Raw genomic sequence first — 21463 nt, 5'->3', positions numbered from 1 at the left:
ATTTTTGAAGATTTTTCTGGTTACATATTTTATACACATAGTTGTTCACTCTACACTAAGGTAAGTGGCAACTTTACTAAGTTGCCACTAAGGTAAATTTCTGTATGCTGTTTTCTAACTGTGATGAGACAAAAACAGTTGGGCACTCCAACTAACCACCTGCACTTCATGTAGCTTATGTTCTTTCATATATTGCCAAAACTTTTTCTGAAGTCAAGCAGAGGAAGCTATGTCAAAAAAACAGCAAGACAAGTCACTGTTTTCCACAGGTCAAAACAGTATTTAGTACAGCATTTAGTAGTACACACTGAATACTCTCTAGTGATGAAATGTAATGTGTTTCCACTTCAGATTAAATGACACTTTAGGCAAAATAGAAAAAATAATATATCAGACAGAAAAGTGATTTGGCTTAAACATATACAGTTGCAGCCAACAGAAACAAAGTAATACTGTTTCAACTTAATGCATTTTAGGTTCCAAGACAGACTCAGAAGAAAGAATGCATCTTCATCAGAAAATACAGTCATGACAGGAGAAATGCACACTACATAGATCTTGAGAGGAGTAAAATGCATTAGATAAATATTTAGTCTATTTGAAGAATTTATCAAGTCCATCTACCTTGATATGGCAAGAGGGCATCTAGGCTCTCTTGCCATATCAATTATGTTGATCTCCTGTTTTAGCATAGTCTGCAGAGAAAAAGACCAGAAGTTTTGTTGAAATCCAATTTAGTTACTGTTGTGGTTCGTTTGGGAGGGGAGCACCCCGGGGAGTCCCCGGAGGGCCCCCTGGGCTGTGAGTTGGCTGGCAGCAGCAGGCAGGAAAGGAGACTCCACACGGCTTCTGAGGATGCTGATTAGATGAAGGTTTATTTGGGGTCCCATCCCCGGGAACAGCATGGTTACTGAGGGGGAAGGGGGAGAGGGAAGGAAAGGGAGAGCCTAGGGGAGGGAAGGGGCAAGAGGGGAGGAGAAGGGCTAAGAGAAGGGAAAGGCTTAGAGAGCGACTCGTCTTGCTCGCATGGTTTAAGAGCATAAAAAGGGGCTTGGAATCAGACTTGTGCCAATGGGATTACAGATACATGATGGTTCCAGGCAGGACCACAGGCTTGGGATATACCATACATTTTGGAGGGGTGAGACAGAGCAGACCATTTAAATAAAATACAATATTGCAAGTCACATTATATTTCAAAATATTTTGTAAAAATACTCTTCATTAATAAAAACTTTCAATACTTCTTTGAGGGACCAATGCCAGGAAATTGGATTCATAAAGCACGAACAACCCATTACAACAAAAAGATCAAATTATAGGAGTAAATATGATAAATAAATAGTGGTGTTTCATCTCCAGCTGGGCTTAAAACCACAACACATGGCAACAGAAATCAATGACAAATTTCACATTAAATGAAGCAAAGCTGCGATTTTTGTTCTGTTTCCAGTAAATACAAATGCATTAAATCAGTTGAGATGCACTTCCTATCACAATGACTCGATCGCAGAATTTCTTGGTAAATGACACTTGAGAAGGAAAAAGCTACTGAAAACATCATTGACCTCTCCTGCAGAAGTTATGTATCTCTGCCTTGTGCATAAAGCACTAAAAACCTTAGGACTACAAAGGAACTACAGCCACCATTAATAAAACTTCAAAGCTATCTAGAGAAGATTCAACAAGAAAAACCCAACAGATTCTTAAAAAGTCAAAAGTAGCAAAACATGCAATTGCATTACTGGTTTGTCAGCTACAAAATTTGCCCATACAAATAGATTTTGACCTTATAACTTATTGTAATCAAATATGACCGTACCACATGTGTCAGATGAGTTCATGAAAACCAGCAGCTGGGAAGATGACAGTGACATGAACAAGTGTCCACAGAAACTCTGCCCATCTTATGAGATAGGAGATATTCCAGACAGCAGTAAAGGGGTGGAGAAAGAAGGAGAAAAGAAAAAGCATCAGGAATATCCAGACTTCAGATCTAATGACTACTGAATTGATTGGGGTTTACGGGTTATTGGTCTTTGTCTTACTAAATTTGAATTGCATGGGTGCAGATTCATGGTGTTTCAGCAGAAAAACCAAGCAAGCAAAGTTTCTAAAATATGAAGATATATAAAATAGGAGAGCAGCAGTTTGGGTGGTACCCATGTTATACACTGCTCTAAAAAAAGAAAGCATTATGTCAGTAAGATGACAATATTTACATTGCAGCATTTTACCAAAATAATTCATAATTCATAAATATATTTTGGGGTTTTTTTCAGAACAAGATTATTACAAAACAAGTCTGAGATAAACTGCTTAAAACCTAACTAAATAAATCCCAAGTCTTACTTCAAAAGTTTCACTGAACTTCACATCAGGTGATCAGTTGATAAAACTTAAGGACTAAATCTTCACTGTCGGAACCCAGAGCATCTCTCTGAATGCCCTGGATGGCTCAAAGCCCTGGCAGGGGCTCGGAGACCCTGGCAGGAAGCCAAAGACACCTGGAAATTCGATCTTAATCCATGGAGCAAATTACCAACTTTATATGAAGAATTACAGGTCACAAAAGTTTAAGTAGCATAGTAGTAGCAATCACAGGGTGAAGGGAAAAATTTTGGAGCACTGTACAGGGGGGTTTGGAATTTTGTACATGGGGATCAGGGGTTCCAAGATGGAGGGATTTGGGCCTGCCCTGTCCTTTGTCTTTCTTCTCCCTGGCATGCATGTTCAGGATGACGTTGGCATTCACAGATTGGTTTAGAGTAGAAAGTCACTGTCTAACATAAGTGATAGGTATTGGAACATAATTGTAAACACAGTATACGTAGTTTTTAGTATAAAAGATAGCACCAGCCTGAGAGGCAGAGTGTGTGCCTCAGACCAACCTGCAGAACAGACCTTGGCAGGCCAGACAGAAAATGTTTTAGATAAAGAAATAATAAATAACCTAACAAACAACCTTGAGAACATGAACCGAAGACTTCTCAACTCCTTCTTTGGCTGCTGGGTCGGGGAAAAGAGACTTTTAACAGAGACACACCTCAGGATCTTCCCAACCAGACCAGACCAGAGGAGATCCTAAGACTTCACAGGCAGATTTTGACAGCCAAACAATATAAAAGACACCAGTAAGTAAAGTAAACATTTAACCTCCAGCAGTACAGGACAGGAAGTGACTGCTTCTGCATGTAAATTACAAAGTGGATACTGAGTAGCGGCATAGGAAAGTATCAGTAACCATCATTTAGACTGATGATATATTACTTTACAGTCACTGTACAATTTTAAAAGTACTTATCTATTTCTCCTTATTTACACCCTTTACTGATACTCCTCCCAAAACCCAGTAATTATACTGAAGTTCAAGAGCTCTGATATAGCTTCAGAAAGATTTCCTTACTGATGCAAGGATGCAGGTTTGAGTTATGAAAACATCTACAAAAAACATTACATCACCAACTGAAATTCTCCCTCAGTAGGCTCAATCTTTCACTTTTTAAGCAACAGCACTGACTGTAGCACACTCAGTTGTGACCAGACCATACCAATAAATATACAGGAAGAAGAAAGTATGTTCTGAAACTCAGAGCAAATTCATCACAAAAGGTGAACTAAAACTGCCTCAAGTTCTAACGCTCAAGATCAATAAATGAGGCAAAAAATGGGAAGTGGCCAGCAAACTATGAATTGCAAATACAGTCAAGAAGCATCTAAATAATATCTTCTAGTTTGTTTTCTCTTTAACATGTTTTGTCTTCCCTTTCATTTTTTTCTCCCCCCGTCTTTTTGGTGATGGTGAGGTAATTTTGTCATCTATATTGTTTTTACCATTTCTCACTATGTATTATATATAATGCTATCTGCTAAAACACTGATTCTTTCCTCAATTAAAATGTAACTTAGAAAAGTGGCAGTCGCAGAAATAGATGTAATCAAAACTAATAATTACCTCACACTTCATGCTTTCAATGCAAGAACATTTGAAGAGATTTCACTGTTGCCCTTGAAGAGAAGTATGTTTTTCATCCAAAGCTCCCAGATTCTCAGCATCTGGGAGCTGTTTACAGAAAAAGAGAGACACAAACACAAATTAAGTCACAGGAAGCTATAGCAACATACTGCTTGGATCATTAAAACAATGTGGTCTGACAGAGGGATCCCCATATTAGAAGCTATTGTGGCTTTGCCATTTTTCTACTTTGTAGCTACTCATCTATTTTGGTAAGGTTTCCACAGCTGCTTGGAAAGATGACAGTGTTGCTCATTGCAACTTCCTGGTTTTGCAGACTTCCAGGTTTGTTGTGAGAACTAGTCTGTGCTCACTCAGTGCTTGGGGCAGGGGCTGGGTCAAGGGTGGTGGATATAATTATTTCAGGTTATCTCCAACCATTAACTGACTAAGAAAACTAATGAATATTCTTGTACTTCTACCTAATCCCTTTCCTTTTCCATTCTTCGGTAATATGCAAGTGACAAGAGTTTATTACTGCCCTATACCACAAAAAAGGATATAAAGCCACTAGAGAGCATCCAAAGAAGGGTAACAAAGATGGTGAAGGGCCGTGAGGTGGAACCGCATGTGGAGCAACTGAGGTCACTTGGTCTGTTCAGCCTGGGGAAGAGGAGACTGAGGGGAGACCTCATTGCAGTTACAGCTTCCTCATGAGAGGAAGCAGAGGAGCTGCCCAAACAAGTAACACTGTCCTGTAACAAAGTCTTGTGAGGGAAAAAAACCAACCTGACCACCAAACCAAAAAAAAGCCTACCTGTGTTTATAAGCAGAAACCTTCAGAAAGTGGACTTCCAAGATGGCAAAGCTTACATTAATTAGATCATGCTATATCCTCATCTTCCATGTTAAATAACATATTTTAAACATACACTTCCAACCTATAAACATGCCTGCACAAGGGGAAGAGTACTTATGTATAGAAGTAGCAGCCTTAAGGAGAAAGAATTAGGCCATATTTTTAAACAGGAGGGTTAGTTTTCAAGTGACCATGAAACTATGGTATAAGTGTACCAAACACAGCAAGGTTGATCTAAGATGAGCTGCTGATGAAAGGGATTATCCTGTCATCAGCTCCCAGCAACAGGATGTGTCACAAGGCTTCTCATCAGCACCAGTGACCCTTTGACTCCACAAATTCAACTTCCTGAACTTATTCAGGAAGTGAACTATTAGAAAACTTACTCTACATCAGAGAGAGCCAACAAGAACCTAACATATCTCAGCCCCCTGAAACAGCCTGCTTTGGGAACAGACGTTCCAGAACTAACAGAAAGGTTAGAATGAAGCCAGACACTGTAACAGTTTATGCCCTCATTGCTCCTAACAGCCTTTTGTAATCTGCTCCTAGAGATTACCAGCAGACGAGTAGGACCCAAGGTAACCTTTGCAGTTCTTCATCTATCACAGCAGCCTACAGCCCAATAAGTCAGCAGACCTTCACCTCTGCGTGTTATCACAGGCTAGGAAGCCAAACAATGTGCTTGAGCCTTTTTCCTGCTACCTCTGCTGAGCAGGTAGTGACTTCAAGCAAAGAAGCACAGGTTAAGTACCTCAGTTGCCACTAGTAGACCTGCCAGAGCTCATCTCTGACATCTAAAACATACCAAAAATCATATGGGTTTAAGCCAATATTAAGTCTTTATAGATGATTTAAAATCAGTTTGTCAATTAAATTTAATTTCTGAAGTGAAGTTCAGAACAGAACTATATTTAAACAAAGCTTAAACAATTTCTGTTCTGACAAAAGAATTAAAAAATCCCAATATTGCTCAATATAACTGTGCAATTGTTTTCATGTTCTCTTTTCAATTTTGCTATATATAGCAAATTTCAACTTCCTTACTATTCCTCCCTTCAGCTCCATAAACATGAAAAGAATTGTGAAACAAGAGAAACAAAAACCTCCTTTTCAGAAGTGCTTGGGAAGAAGTGTTTTTGGCACAGCAGAATGGCTAGTTGCTTTGATTCAAACACAAGTTGTTAAAAAAAGATGTTGCATAGCGCTAAGAGAGGAGTTCAACATAATTTTTAAAGAAGCACAGACAGAAGTACAGCTTTCTTGAATGAAGAAAAACAAACAAAAAGTCAGCCTTGCAGTCAAATCAGAAGGTAACACCTGCAACATCATCTTGTAAACAAGAACCAAGGCTTGTCATGGACAAGTACAAGGTCACCATCATCAAAGCAGCCAGCTACAGTGATGGCTCAGATATTCACAACATATCCATGGCCAGAGCCACCTAAGGCCATTCATGTTAAGAGACAGAGAAGGGCATGTGTTCTACGTGTAGGCAGAATTACACTTTAATAAACTGTTGGGAAAAAAACAAAACAAAACAAAAAAAACCACAAACAAGGTGGATCAGTTATTAAACAACAATTAAAGCAATTGAAAAAAAAGAAAAACTAAGAAAGGAAATAAAAACCACATGGGATAGAACAGTAAAACCTTCAGAGTGACCTTAAAAACCAATGGTAAAGGGCATTCTCAGCTGGCATAAACAAAAGGTTGTCAAAGAGCAGCTGGCTATTCATGAAGATAACATTAAGCTGTAAAAAGTAAAGAAATAAATTAAAATATTATCTGTCAGCACATTCATAAAGTATATAAGATTCACCACACACACTTATGTTGTTACTAAGGAGGAAAAAGTTAACAGTCAAGCAGAAAGAAAGCATTTGTGACAAGAAAAATAACACACACTTAAAAACCAGTAATCTTTTACTTCAGTCCAATCTTACACTTCATTGAAGAGATTCCCTTGAAATTTGATAATTTGCTGAGAGATATTTACATATCAAGCCTTTCTTCTACCCCATAAGAAAATTCTTAAAGTTTATAAATAGCTTGCCCTATAAGGATGAACATTTTCTTCTGCTGTGATTGCATTCCTTCAAGCAACAAAAATGTTAAACTCCTCTTACCATTCCAGTCTTCTCCCTATTCTATTCCTGATTTTTGTCCCTTCAATACTGCTCTCATAGATGGACAAGTCTCCACTATCATCATTAACTTAAGATACATAATATCACCACACACACTTCATTCATCCTTGTCAACTGACCAACTTTGTGTCTTCTTGTTCTGCTATGAACACTCATTTACACATTTTAGTCACAACTTCCAAAGACCCTTTCAAAGCAGCAAGTCCAGGAAACAAAGGCAGAAAATATAAATAATTGTGCTGACTTAGGCACCAAGCCGTGTCCTCCAATATGGTCCCTTACTCACTGCATACATCTTTCATTCGGGACTTTGTAGAACCTGTGGTTCATTCCCTAAGAGAACTTGGTGTGTAGAAACAAGGTCTGTCCACTGCCACAGTTTAGACTGTTTGGTTCCTCTGCTACTGCATAGAACTATGTCCCTAAACAAGTAATTAAAACAGCCCAGAGGCTGATCTTTAACCACAAAGTACAGGGGCATGACACAGCTTCTGTCTGCAAAGCTAAAATCTTATCCTTTCACAAGGTGGGAAGATCGAGGTATAATTCCCAGTGCTTTTTGGGAACAGTCTGCATCTGCTTACTCCCAACACACATGCAATTAGGCATCAGTCTAAACTGGATCAAGGAGCTCACTAAAAATGAAGCAGAACAGACAGGATAAAGCTTGAGCCCACATCCTCTGTGCTTAGTTCAAAAAGCATGAGCATTGCATATAGTTCCAACAAAAGTCCAAAAAAGGTCTCAAAGATACACACAATCTACAAGCACATTCCTACCCACAAAAAGTCTATGAAAGTTCCTGCAACATGCCAAATGATCCTATTCTCTCTACCATCACAAGAACTAAGCCATAAATTGTACTCTTCTATAAACATTGGAGACTGCAGGTCAGCCATTCTCTCTGATGTCTCAAAGCACTTCTCAAAATGGCACCTCTAATCTGAAGACCTTCTTGCATTCATTATCATGAGCTGAAGGCCACAAAACTACATCAAACACTTAAGATCCATGAAAAAAGCAACTTCCACAAGCAGTTGTCTCAGAAATCTGTACTGGTGAAAACTGAAGTCTGAAGAAACAGGAACATTGGGACACATCCACACACAAGCAATTTGCTCTCAAGAATGAGACATGGAAACCTGGCACAACGAAACCTGAGCATATTAGCTAAGGCAGCGCCTGTCTGGAGAACAGATGAGTTCAGTTTCCTATTACATCAAACAATAACTTTCATCAGTCCTACGTGTGCGCAAAAAAAGAAAGAAAAAATTTCTACTGACATCACACTTAGGGCTGGGCAGACAGTGGTAGATTAGGAAATACAATGAGTCACTGCAAATAGAGAACACATCGTGAAAATTTTCAAACCATGCAAAATTTCTTCTCACCAAAAAAAAAATCCAGACAATACAGTTTAAGTGAATCATACCAGAAAAAAAATAATAGCGCTATACTGCCTTCATACAACAGAACTATTTGGGAGAGAAAAAAAACACTGTTTTTGACAGTATTAAACAAAAGACCACTGCAGGAAGAAACAAAAACTCAGCAATCAAGAAGGAAACATCAGCTAAAATAAGCTTATGGGTGGACAAGGGAAAAATAATAAAAAACTAAAATTACAATATAACTAAAAGACAGGCATGCAAAGAAAGGACAACTGACAGAACTATTTATGTTCCAAAAAATCACTCTAGAGAAGCTGCCAAGGTATCTGTATATGCATGAAAGAAAACTAAAATATAAACACAAAAAACAGTCTAAGTAAAAAAAAAAAAGAATTATCATAAACTCAGCTGCTATGTATTGGTGAAAAAAATTGTTAGTGAAATACTGAGACACTTTCTTTTTTTTTTTTTTTTTTTCTTAAGACTAAGTCAAAGACCTTTAGAAGAAAGGAAGTAGCTTTACCCAGTTTGGCAGCAAATAAAATAAGACCCTATAGAAGAAACACAATGGAAATATAAAAACATAAAAACTAGGCAGTGAGGAAAACTACAAAAGAAAAAAAGGAGGCACATTTAGCCACCATAATTCAGACTAAACATTTTATTCTCTGAACCACAATGTTGCATAAATGCTACTTAAATATACATGACAATGAAAGCGGCTTCTTTCCTGCCAGTGTGGAAATTTCCCCACAGGGTGAAGCAAAGCAAGCAATATTACTAAGGTAAGCATAGCAGTGCTTGTCAGCAGCTACAAATACCTGCTATTTTGCGTATGTATGGGTCAGAAGAATTAGAGATGTGAGGTTTCTAAAAACTTATTGGAACTTCTAAAAAGTTATTGGAACTTCAGACACAAAAGTTTCCTTTTATTTAGGAAGTATTTGTGGCTTGACATTAGGGGATTTCTTTTTGATGCAAGTGGAAGGAGAGAGGAAGGAAGAATGCTGAAATTATTATCAGCTGAATAATCTTTGTTAAGAGAAATACAGCTCTAGTGCATGGGAGTTGGCTGATAATGCAGAAACAAGAAATCAGATCACTAAGTGCTAATGAAAACATTAAAAGTTTTCAGATGGAAGGAGGATTAACTGGTCTCAGACCCTGACAATCTCTTCTTTGGGGCCCAGCACCAAAAAAGGTGAGATGACTACTGCTGCTTCTACAGTGAGGTTTTTTGTTAATATTTTCATTAGATATCAATAACATTACTATGGATTTTCTGAAGGCAGTGAATAATATTCAAAAGCCTTCTCTTTTAGTATTCTTGAGCCAGAACTACTTAAGAAAGTCTTCAGGTGATATACTGACCACAGCTGTAGTCCTTCCGAGTCACAAGATTTGGCATCTCTTAATGATATGACATTGTATTGTTAAAAACCTCACTCAGACTAAAACTTGCTATCAATGTGTTTTCAAAAAAAAAAATTAAATTTGTAAAACAAATATTTTTTGTTCTTAATGCCACCTGTGACAAGATGGTTAGGAGCTGGAATTAAGAAAGCTTCCTGCAGCAACAAATCGCTGTGAAAAGGTATATCAAAAGAATTTTGAAACAAAGGAGTTATTTTATATATGTAAATGATATATTTTTTTAACTAATTCATAATACTGCTAAGTTTGTTTTTTTCATATGTAATTAGCATACTTGAATGTTGAAATAAAGCATTCTTAAAGTGCACTAAAGATTAATGCATGACTTTCCTGTAAAAATTTAGAACTTTTTAATCAAATTGTCCTTCTCTCCTGCAAAAACAAACACAACATGAGCATTGTGGAAAGTTCATCTGTTAGCAAAGTCATGGTGGTGAGTCTATTACCTGCCTTTTGAACAATGTCTGGTATTGCAGGAGCCAAAGTCTTCAATAAACACCAGCCAGGCTGGTTCCTCCCACACTAATGATGACAGCTTGACAAGAAGTGATGAAGAAACCACAGAAATATGACACTTTCTCAGCTTTTAAAAGGAGAGAAAGATGGCAAGGGAAGCCCACCTGCCAGGATGAAAATCCTGTATCCTTACCTTGAAACAAATTAGGTTAAAAAAAACAAAAAAACCCCACATTATTTAACAGCAGAGCTCAAATCTGAGACTTGATTCCACACAGTTGTCAGGTTCAACTGCATTGACCTGTCACATTCCCAAGCCAAGCAAGGCTGAGCTGTGAGAGCCTCCAGAAAGCAAAGGCAGCAGTGCTCTCGGAGCTGTCAATCAGTAGGTGGCACTCTTCAAACTCGGACAGGGGGAAGCCGAGCACCAGCACAAGCAAGGACACACTACCAAGCAGCCTGGAACTTTAGGAGAAATAACAAGAAATACTGAACTGTTTTAGCCACAACTGACGCCCATAGGAAATTCAATGGCTTCATTTCCATAATACATAAGGCAACCCTTGTATGTAATCTCTGAGGTTCCTAGAAATTACAATTTTTGGGTGCTATAAATATTTTGGATGAACATTATTCTACTCTACTCTAACAAAATCAGTACCTTAATAAATTATCCCTTACATCTCCAGAACCCTTTGAATTCACCATTGTAGCTAATTATGTAAAAGGATGTCAAACTCATTACTGAATTTTATCTTTTTTTTCATTTAACAAAAAATAGCATAATGATTTATGTTTATCACAGCTGTTCTTCAAAGCTGGACAATAAATTTGTTACAACAAATCAAACAGATAAATAATTTGGAACAATGTATTAATTGTTCTTTCTGTGAAATTTACTAGTGAAGATGGAACCAACACACCCAAAGATTCAACTGTTTTTAGGACAGAAGTTAAAATCAATACAAGGTATAACAAAAATGGAAACACTGTTCCATTTTAAAAAGTGTCAGACTTCCCATTCCTGCAAATTGCGTTTCTTCATTTAACAATTATACTTGAAAAAAAAACCAAACAGATTTAAATCCATACACTTTACTACTTATTTGATAAAACAGTAAAATAAAAAGCAGATTTAGTACACAATGTTCAAGTACAGGTACTTGTAATTGAAACAGCCAGCAGAGGGAGTATAAAACAATTAAAAAACCCTCAAATAGCCTTTTTTCTTTATATATATATATTTTTACTTATGATTTAGCTTTTTTTAGAATAAAATAATATGCTGACAGTGCAAACATTGTAATATTATAAAACAAACAAAAATCAAATGCTCAAGTGTTAAACAGAACTACTTGAAACTCAAATACTTTTTAATGTGGCATAAAAAAATGAACTCATACTAAACTCAATCTGAAATACAATTTTAAACACAAGCAAGGTTAACATCAATCAACAAGTTGCATAAGCCATATCCAAGTTCAAAATCCACTCACCCACAGACTCTGATTCTTAACTTTCTGAATCTAAAACTAAGTCCACGATTCCATAATATTGAGAGAACATTGGTTGTAATCTATTTGTGTTAGAAAATATCAAAGAACCTTAAAACTGAACAGAAGTCACTGTTGTACTGATCTGTATGACAGATGACATAAGAGCAAGACAGCCAGGTATATGCCCTAGATCATTAGTGCAAGTAAGAACTCGCATGACTGTTTTCAAAATCAAGTCACTAAGTCACAACATGTTGAATAAAAGCACATCTTCACACTTCAGGTTTTCACCATGTCCAGCTGATGAGGGTGGCTTAAACATGAGCAAAACCACAAAGGACACAAATGGGGTGAATGAAGCTCCCAGCCTTGTGTTAGAATGAGCTGCCATCCTCCTCACACAAGTGGCAAAAAGAAACATCTCCCAACTCATCTAAACTATCCCACTGTGCATAATCACACCTTCCACAGTTCATCTCACAGGAGGAGCAAGGTTACCGAGTTAACAGGGAACGCATTACCTCCTCTCTCAAAACTTACGAGCGCTAGGTACTCCCAAACCATCAGGCACAAGCAGCAGAGCTGAGGAGTCTAAGGCACAGAACATTAGATATTCCAAATGTAAACTGCATGTTTTACAGACAACCATTTGTAAAAACACCTGACTTGGAAAAGCAAGCCTTTCTCCACTCAACTGCTCGTGCTTGCATGGTTTTCATTACCTTTCCATGACATTCCTTGCTGTTTGCCCTATGTATTTTTCTGTTATCCCACTAAGTCGAGTGGCAGTGCTGCAGACCAGGATACCTGGTGTTTCTGTACATTAATGCAAAATGTGAAACACCAGTTGTGATGGGAGCTGTTGAGTGACATCACTTATCATAACTATAGCCTACTTTAGTGATAGTTTTGCTTTCAATTAACCTGGAGTCAGAACCCATGGGGTGAAAACCACATGTAATTTCATTTCTTACATATTCTAAATTTTAAGCATGATTTAGTTGGAAAACCAAATCCTGTCCACCTTCACACAAGGGATTCATTGCTGAAGATCAGAATTTAACTTAGAACACCCTGACTGCAAAAAAAATGAATACACAGACCAGGAAAAACAAGAATCAAGACAAGATTAACTTTTCCATTAGATCAAGTAACAGGAATACTTTTGACATTATTTAAATTTTAATTGCTATTTTCTTCCTGAACAACATATCTTACATGTATTCTTTCTTAAGAGTGCTGCTTAATCAGAAAGTCTTATCATGTGGCATGTGAAATATGGACTAAAACAGCCAGAAAAAAAAGGTAACTGTATACAATAAAAACACACTGATAATTCTCTGACAAGCAGAAAGCCCACCTAGTGGAAAGAACTCATACCTGCCAGTAGACTTATGGGACACAGATGACACATGATGCACCTGCACCATAAGAGAAGACCTGGAATGTGGAAGGAAGATGGGATGCTCTCCTAAAGGCAAGACCTTTCCCAGAAACCTGAAATACTGGAATACCTGGCAACTTGCAGAATTCTAAATATGATAGAACTCCGCTGGAGTATTGATCCAGGATGTTCAATACTAAAAGTTTCTTAAAACACTGCGTAATGCACCAAGACTTTAAACAGTTAAGAAAAACAACATACATCACACAAAGTTCATAAAAGCTTCTGCAGTCCAGTCTTTCATTAGGAATTGTAATAAGATAAATAGCCAGATATGGCACAAAGTGAGTATTGCAGAACCTAAAATTTTAATCGTAATAACCTTTTAACAAAATCCTGACTGGAGAGCATGCAAGTCAGAAGAGCTGAGATGAAAGAAGGACTACATCTCTAGCAACTTCACTGTTTTCTACTCTTGATGATTCTGTTATGCCAAATTTTCTCTCCAGGAGGACTCCTCTCAGTTCTCTTCCCTACAGCACTCCTCAGGTTCTCTGCAAAAATATTTAGGTTATTTTCTTAGTTTTTAAAGTCAAAGAGCATATATATGCACATAGATATAATTTAGAAGTTAAAATACAATTCAGGAAACAAACGTTATGAGACACAGCACATTATCTTCATTATTTTACATGATCTCATCCTTTTCAAAACAATGATAGCCTTCCAGCTGCACTGTAACCAGGACTGTGCACACCACTCCAAACAGCTGGACAAGTGCTCTTTGCAGTAGCTGCACTGGAACTGAATAGTATCTTGTTTGACTTCACTCCTTTTTTCAGCCTGGTTTCCTAAGGAAATCAGATTTATGCAATCACTCGGGGAAGGAGGGAAGGGTACAAATATGTATATATGCACCGCATGTGAATGTCTGTCTGTCAGTCTATCTGACCTCACAAATACCTGCTGAGCCCATTGGTCAGTTTCAATCACATTCAAAAGAGGAGCACAGCATATCAGACTTTTAAGTTCTTGAAAGTTTCATGATCACAGGCTGTGGAGTATGGAAAGTATGTGGAGTAAGTGTATCCACAGAGAGAGGCTGCATATCTTCTTAGATGTCAGTAAACTCACAGGGGAAAGAACAGTTCTGCTCCTTTCCTGCCTGCCGGAAAATTTTCAGTCAGAGGTCACAGTCAGTGAAAGACAACCAAATTTCTTGTGTTCAAGAGTTCATAAAGTAGCTTAAGTTCACTACTGCTTTTAAAGCTGTTTAGAACAAAGCTGATGTTTTCCACATCATCTTTTTTTCTCGTCTAGCATAGGAGTGAATTGCCCTATATGATACACATTCCCTTGTTCAGCTCCTTGCTTTCAAGACCACTTATTCTAATACATCAGCATTGTACCACATGCATGTCAGCATTCTATCCCTCTCAAACACAAAGAAAATTAAAACTGGAAGAGTTTAGGATTCCCTTCAGGTCTCAAGACTAAACAAGTGTGTGGCTCTGTGCTATAATCAACTATTGAATAAAGTTAAAAAAAGATAGTGCAGCAAATATAATAATCATCTTTATTCACCACTACTCTGGAACACAAGTACTACCACACTTGCAGGCTCTTGTGCTTAAGACAGCTGTAAGTAATAAAACAGATAATGAGGTTTCAGTGGACATCTCTGTAGTTCTTCTCACATCTCCCCAATGAACCATACACGGTTCGTCTGTATCCAAAAAGCCATCTATAAAAAAGTATACTAACAGACTACAATTCAAGTCTAGGGACACCTTAAGGCATAGATCTGCAAACTAAGGAGCTGTCACAAGAAGAAAATATAGCCACAGCTGATAGAAGTCATGCTAAGCATCAAAATACTACACAAGCAAAAAGAAAAAAAAAAAAAAGAAAAGAAAAAAAATTCCTCCTATTTATTTATTTATTTCAGCCCTGATACATGTTCCGCTTGCAAATTCTTTAGTCCCGTGACCACACCGAAGCCCAGCAGATTTCCCGGCGGCGTGCTGGAACTGAGGGCTGGCAGGGGGACGGGTCAGGCAGACCCGGGGAGGTTTCGGCCCGAAGCCCCGGCCGTTCCCGGGCCACCCCAACCCCGGGGCGCGCAGCCGGCGGCCTTGGAGGCGGGAGAGCGAGACACTCGGGGGCAACAGGGCCGCACGTCCCTGCGAACGGGGAGTTTGTGCCATGCGAAGCCTCCTCCCCGATCCCACACCCCGCCGCAGGGCTTGGGTCGCTCCCGCCGGGCTCCCCCGACCAGCACGGGGAGGGCACTCGCCGAGCCCCGCTCCGAGAGGAGGCCGAGCTCCGGCCCCACTCCCGCCTGCCGGCACGGGGCGACCACGGCCCCGCGCCCTTCCCCCGCGTTCGGGCTCGGTGGGAGCCGGCGGGGCTTTGGGAACGGCTGGCTGCGAGGAGCCCTTTGTGGAGCCCCTTAATCCCCCCCTTTATTCCGCACTCCCCGCCAGCCCTTCACTATCCCCGTTCCAGAGGCAGCCCCTCGTAGCAAGGAGCACATGTTTCCTCTCGGGTTCCTGCCCCGCCTTACAACGAGCCACGGCCAGGGGAAGGCGGCATCCGCTACCAAAGCCGAATCAGAAATATGGAATGTGAACGCGCGTGGCAGATCTGACGGGGGATGCAGAAAGCAGCGATCCATTTCACCCTTTTCGGTCCTCCCCTGCCGCTTTTCTGTCAATTGCCGATACCATAATGCTTCCTTATTGCCTGTTCAAGTAAGTAGGGGGGACAGTCTCCATTCCTCTACGTGTCATTCCTGAGCAAATTAAGAATGTACCAGCGAAAGGCTGACATACATACACGTAGAGTTGTCTGATACCGGAATAATGCCGAAATCCTCGAGGCGCTAACAGCCAGCTCCCACAAAGAGCACTCAATTACATCCAGCATCCCCTTTGTCCGTGCATCCTCAATACACAGCCGGCCGCTCCTCCATGCGTCCACGCACGCCCCACGTATACGGCCCCTTTGTGTCCTCGCCTCCCCCCTACTCACAAAGAAATGCCCTTTCCACAAGGCATGCACCCAGCCTCGGACACAGCCCTTCGCCTTGCCGCGAGACACGCGCGACACGCCGCCAGGCACAGAGCTCCGGTACCTACTTGTATTCAAGAAACAGTCCGTAAACCTCCTAAAGCAGCTTGCGGAATTAGATCCATCTTCCATGTCTGGCCCTAGGAGAAGGGGAGACGAGAAGGAGAAGAAGGCGCCTCTCTGCCGCTGCCGCCCCCTAGGAGTCCTGCTCCCGCCGGGGCCGTCGCCTCCTCGGATCCCGTCGCCGCGGGCTGCTGCTGCTGCTGCTGCAGCACCGAGGGAATTGCAGGACCACGGGAGAGAGGCGGCTGGGGAGAGAAGGAGCCGGGAGTGCTGCTGCCGGGGGCCGCCGGCTGCGGAACGGAACAGCAAGCCCAGGATGGAGGAAGAACAGAAGAGTCTTCTCCTGCCGCTGCCTCCTGGATGGGCGATCAAGTGAGCTGCTGCTGCTGCTCCTCCAACATCTCTTCCTCTTCCACCTCCACCTCCTCCTCCTCCTCCTCCTTCTCTCCCTTGGAGACTTGTGAGGTTAAAGGAAAATGAGGAGGGGAAACGAGGAGGCGGCGGCAAGGAATAAAAAGAATATGGAGAAGCGTAGGAGAAGGAGGGGATTGGAACGAGGAAAGGAGCCGCTGCCGCCCTAGAGACGATGCTGGCGGAGGAGGCTGTGCCTGTAGCGCGGCTCCTGCTGCTGTTGGTGGTTGTTAGGAGCAGAGAGAGGGAGCTGCAGGCAGCCGAGTGGTCTCCACAAGCGGGGGGAGGAGGAGGAGACCCGCCGCTGCCTCCACCGCTCTGGCCATGGGAGTGGAGCGGGCGGCTGCCCGAGCCGGGCTTTTCCCCGGGTGCTGCAGACAGGGGGGCCAAGGGGCGGGATAAGATCCGCTTCTCCGGGTTGGACATGCTTCCGCTCTCCCCTCCCTTTCGCGGTAGTTTAAGGCAGGACGTCTAGCAGATATACGGGAGTAAAGCGAAAGAGGAAGCCGAAAAAGGACGGGGCCAAACAAGGGTCAACAGCGGATCGGCCCTGCGAACCTCCGGCAACTTTTGGGCACTATTTCCTCCGCACCCCGGCTCTCCGCCCTCATAAAATCCTCACATTTCCGTTCCCCCTTTAGGCCAGAGGGGACAGGGCACGACTGACCGCCAAGAGGTTTCAATCCCCTTTAAAGTCCGCCTTTCCCTATGCTCCCACCTCGCATTCAAAGCAAGAAAACGGCAACAATCTGTATTTTCTTCGAGCGAGACAAATATTGCCCTGTATGTGTGCGTTCGCCTGCAAAAAGGCAGATTCAGTCACTGCAGGGCCGCTTCCACACCAGCCCCGGCCGCCAGAAAACGCCCACTGGCGGAGTCAGCGCTTCCCAGGCTCCCTCCCTCCTTTCTCCCTCCCTTCCTCTCACTGCTAGGCGCGCACAGAGAGCTACAGCACAACGGTTACCTAAAGGCAAAGCGGGGAGAAACACGAGGAAAAGAGTCTCCCTATGCGGTGTCATTATTTTAAACATACATTTCCAGCTGCTGAGATCAAAAGGCGGACGCCCTGATATTCCTGGGTTGGAGATACCAGAGAGCAGCCCCTCCGTTTCTGTGGGGCATCCAACACCATTTCCACGCGAAGATGCGCAGACCCTCCCCGACGATCAGAATCACATGTGTATGCTTTGGCTGCCCCCTGCTTTTCCCACCACTTGGCATACGGACAGCCACTCACCCCTCAACCCGAACCCTCCGGCTCCCCGGAGGCTGCCTCAGATCCTGCTCTCCGGTGCAGTGTGGACCCGGGGCTGTCACCGGCCTTGCTCCGCAAGCACAGGCACCGTCGCTCGCAGTGAGCCAGTGGAGCCTGTCGCGCTGGCCAGCCGCCACCTCGACCCCGCGGTGGGGTCCCTGGGCATTCGGGGCCATTCCCCGCCGCCTCACCCCGCCATCCTGGCCGCAGCCCGCCCGTCCCGCTGCCTCGGCGGTCCGCGCTACCGCGACCCTCAGCGGGGCAGCCGCCGGCCAAACGCCCGGCTAAGGGAAGCCCAAAGGCGGGCTCGGATTAGAGGGGGGCTGACGACCGCGCTCAAAGCCCTCGCCGCTTGTATTTCGTTTTCGCCCTATATTCTCTCTACCCTGCTCGCCAGCTGCCGAGAGGCGGAAAGAGAGGGCCGAGCCCACCGGGATCCATCTCCAGCAGCAGGAAAGCGTGGCCAGCATCGCCAATTTGCTATGGGGCTCCCCTCAGTCCTGCCGAGCGTTCCCGTCGGGCCGGGCCGAGCGGGACCGCAGCCGTCGTAGCGCCGAAGCCCCGCGCAGCCCGTCGGCACGACCGGAGTCCCCGGGCTTCGGGCACCCTGCCGTCGAGCTCCGCCCCCCTCCCCCCGCCCCGGGACAGCCGTGCCCCCAGCACTGTCAGCGCCGGGAACTGGCCATCACCCTTCATCACCCGTCCATTCGGTGCAGCCCTTGCTTGGCGCCCATGACCTCACCCCGAAGCGGCGGCGTTCACCTGGGCGGGGGCTGAGATGCCCGGCCGTCGCCTCCCGTCTCCCGTCCCCGGCCCACGGAGGGGACTCGGGGGCTCAGAGTGGGCTTCCCGAGCGCCAGGCAGAAGATCCCTCGGGGCATCCGCGGTGCCGACCGCCAGCGCGGGGGCACCTCTGGGATCCGGCTACGAGGGACTGGTGCCCGGCGCAGTGCCACCCCGCCGCGGCAGGACAACGCTCCCAGGGCTCCTGCCCCGCAGCTACCTGGACGAGCGGAGGGGACCGCTCTCTCCAGGTGGACGACGCATCCCCTCAGCGCTAGCCCCCGCCAGGGGGAGGAGGAGCGGCCGCCGCGCTGGTGCCCACCCAGGCGGGGCCGCCGCAGTGCCACTGGCAGCAGATTTTGTTGTGGTGCGGCGGGGTCCCCGCGCAGCCAGGGCGGGCGCTGCCCCGTGGGGGAGATGGAGCGGGCACCGCCGCAACCGTTGCAGATATTGGCGGAAAAGATGTTTGTGTTGCCGCTGCCAGTAGGGCACCCGAAAAGCGGGAGATCCTCTTTTGCTCCTCTACCTTCCCGGAGATCAGACCTCCACGCCGTCCGCCGCCGCTCTAGGTGCTGGGTCCAGATGTCGGTGGGAATCCTCATCGAACTACCGCAGTCTTCCTATTTCCGTTCAAAATTAGGCTCGCTCTTTCGATTCCTGCTTCGAAAACAGTGCAAACCTACCCTGCTGGGTATTATTTCAAATCGTTCAAGTGTTTTATAATTATTATTTCAGGACTTCTTTCAGTGCTAGAAAACACACCAGCTGATGTTACAGCTAGAGTCTTTAATTTGAGATCGTTGCTATTTTCAGAAGAGTATATTTTTCAGCGTTACAGATTGATATATAAAGTGCCTTTCCAGCCAGCTGAATGTTCAGTAACAGTGAGAAACAATCCACAGAGTTTGAAAAAGGTTTAGAATGCAAAAATAGATTAAAGATTCTAATTAAACAAACAAAACCCTCACAAAACAAAACAAGAATATTCAGGTTTTACTAAACTCTTTCCATCTGCATGGTTCTTAAAACTTAAAAAACCTGAAAATGCAGAAAACTGAATCTGTTTTGTGATCCACTTTGTTTTACGACATTTACCTTTACCAAAATAGTTTTATAACTTCTATTTCATATGCCTATTTGTGTGAGAGTCTTTTATTTCCTTAAGTACAACCATTACATAGAGAGCTTTTCCCTGAAAACTGCTGCACAAGGACTAGAGATTCAATGAATATTTAAATTCTCTGAAAGTTTTGCTAATGGAAACAAAATTTCAGCGAATTGTGTTTTGTTATTGCAGCCTGTTTGTTTAGCAATTAACAATTTCTTATTAGAAAAACTCTTATACTAAAATGTTTAAATTGAAAGAGCTAATCAGATTGAAAAGACTGACAAAAAGCAAGAGCCAGTTACCCGAAAAAATGAAGGAGGTCCTTTAGACAGATTAGTCCCAAATTGTTCTGTCAATTAAAAAAGTAAATTACTGACACTTTACATCATCAATTTATAATTGCAGAAATCTTGTTTAACTATGCTAATCTATGCTAAATTCCTCAATTGCTGACTCATCCAAACTGTTGTTGTACAAATATCACTGTCTCAGACTGGATATCTGTGTATTCATACAAGGCATATCAATTGTGCATGTATAAATATGTATCTGTATGTTCATAAAACAGGCAAAATACATTTTGATTTGTAAAAATCATCAGATATTCTAGAAAAGCAGCTTTCAGGTTAAGGGTTATTTACAAGCTATTTATCTGATTAATATTCATTAGCCACTGGCAATTCATACCTGATTGATCACCTGCTTCTTGGCTGGGCAAGCAAAAGCAATCACAGAAAAAAAAAGTTAGATGAGAGAGAAAATTATTTTTCAAGCTCTCTACATTTATATTTGTAAATTACACAGATTGCAGACAAGTTATCTCATGGCCATCACAATACCTGGGGATAAATTAGTGGTGAATCACATTTGCTCATCAATATCAGTCCGGGTTTTCATTGCTCAGTCAGCATCAACATCACCATTGCCACAGAGCAGTGATGTCACTGATCCTACTGTAGTACTAACCATATACTCACATCATTTACCAGAGAAGTCTCACCCACTCCAATATGAAACAGTGAGATTCACTACGTCATCCCCTCATACATCCTCTCCCCCTGAAGAAAAAAGTATTTTAAAAATGCAGAAACACAACAAAATGCATGTCAAAATACTTTGGTGCATTCCCTTGTGCCAGGTACAAGGGTTTGGGTACAAATGCCCTGTGTCAGTGCAACCATGAGCAAAGGATTTCAGTTGTATTTACATGGAAAAATGTGATTTCATGGGAATTCAGAAGTCACAGCACACTAAAGCCATCAGGAGGCCACTGAAGCCATCAGGTGCATTGTACTTACAAGCACAGGCCTGGTTTGAAAACAGAAAATAAGACTGTATGGCAATAATTTGGCAATATTAGTCAACATACTTGAAGAAAAACATTGTCGGGAAAAAACATAGTTATAACAAAGGTTTTTTTGGTATTAAATACAGCTTAAACTAAAAACCTGTTCTTTCCCAGTTCTGTCGGCTCCATTTTAAGAATGACAGTGACTCATCTTTTATCTGGCCCCACTCTTTTGTCTGGCAAATCCTCTTATCTTTATATCCTGAGTCCATTCTACCATGTATGACCAATTCCTTGGGGAAAAAAAAAAAAAAAAAAAAAAAGAAGAAATAGGACAGAATATGGGGAAAGGGAGTTT

The 21463-nt window shown here is 42.5% G+C and overlaps 1 protein-coding gene across 5 annotated transcripts in view; it reads right to left on the bottom strand.

The window, feature by feature from the left end:
* PDE10A (phosphodiesterase 10A) overlaps positions 1-19326 on the bottom strand; it is a 194349-nt gene extending 175023 nt beyond the window's left edge. For 4 of the 5 annotated variants that reach the window (XM_064414059.1, XM_064414061.1, XM_064414060.1 and 1 more), the window contains exon 1: positions 16266-17241. In XM_064414059.1, the coding sequence (XP_064270129.1) occupies positions 16266-17097 (832 nt within the window). In that variant the 5' untranslated portion in view covers positions 17098-17241. Of the gene's footprint in view, positions 1-16265; positions 17242-19235 lie in introns of those variants that run through there. The other variant, XM_064414063.1, reaches the window with a different exon arrangement.
* Positions 19327-21463: the final 2137 nt, after the last annotated feature.

Source organism: Passer domesticus, chromosome 3 (genome assembly GCF_036417665.1).
Source record: "Passer domesticus isolate bPasDom1 chromosome 3, bPasDom1.hap1, whole genome shotgun sequence".
NCBI lineage: Eukaryota > Metazoa > Chordata > Aves > Passeriformes > Passeridae > Passer > Passer domesticus.
Note: the sequence above shows the minus strand (reverse complement) of the source record. Positions and strands in the feature narration are given on the sequence as shown.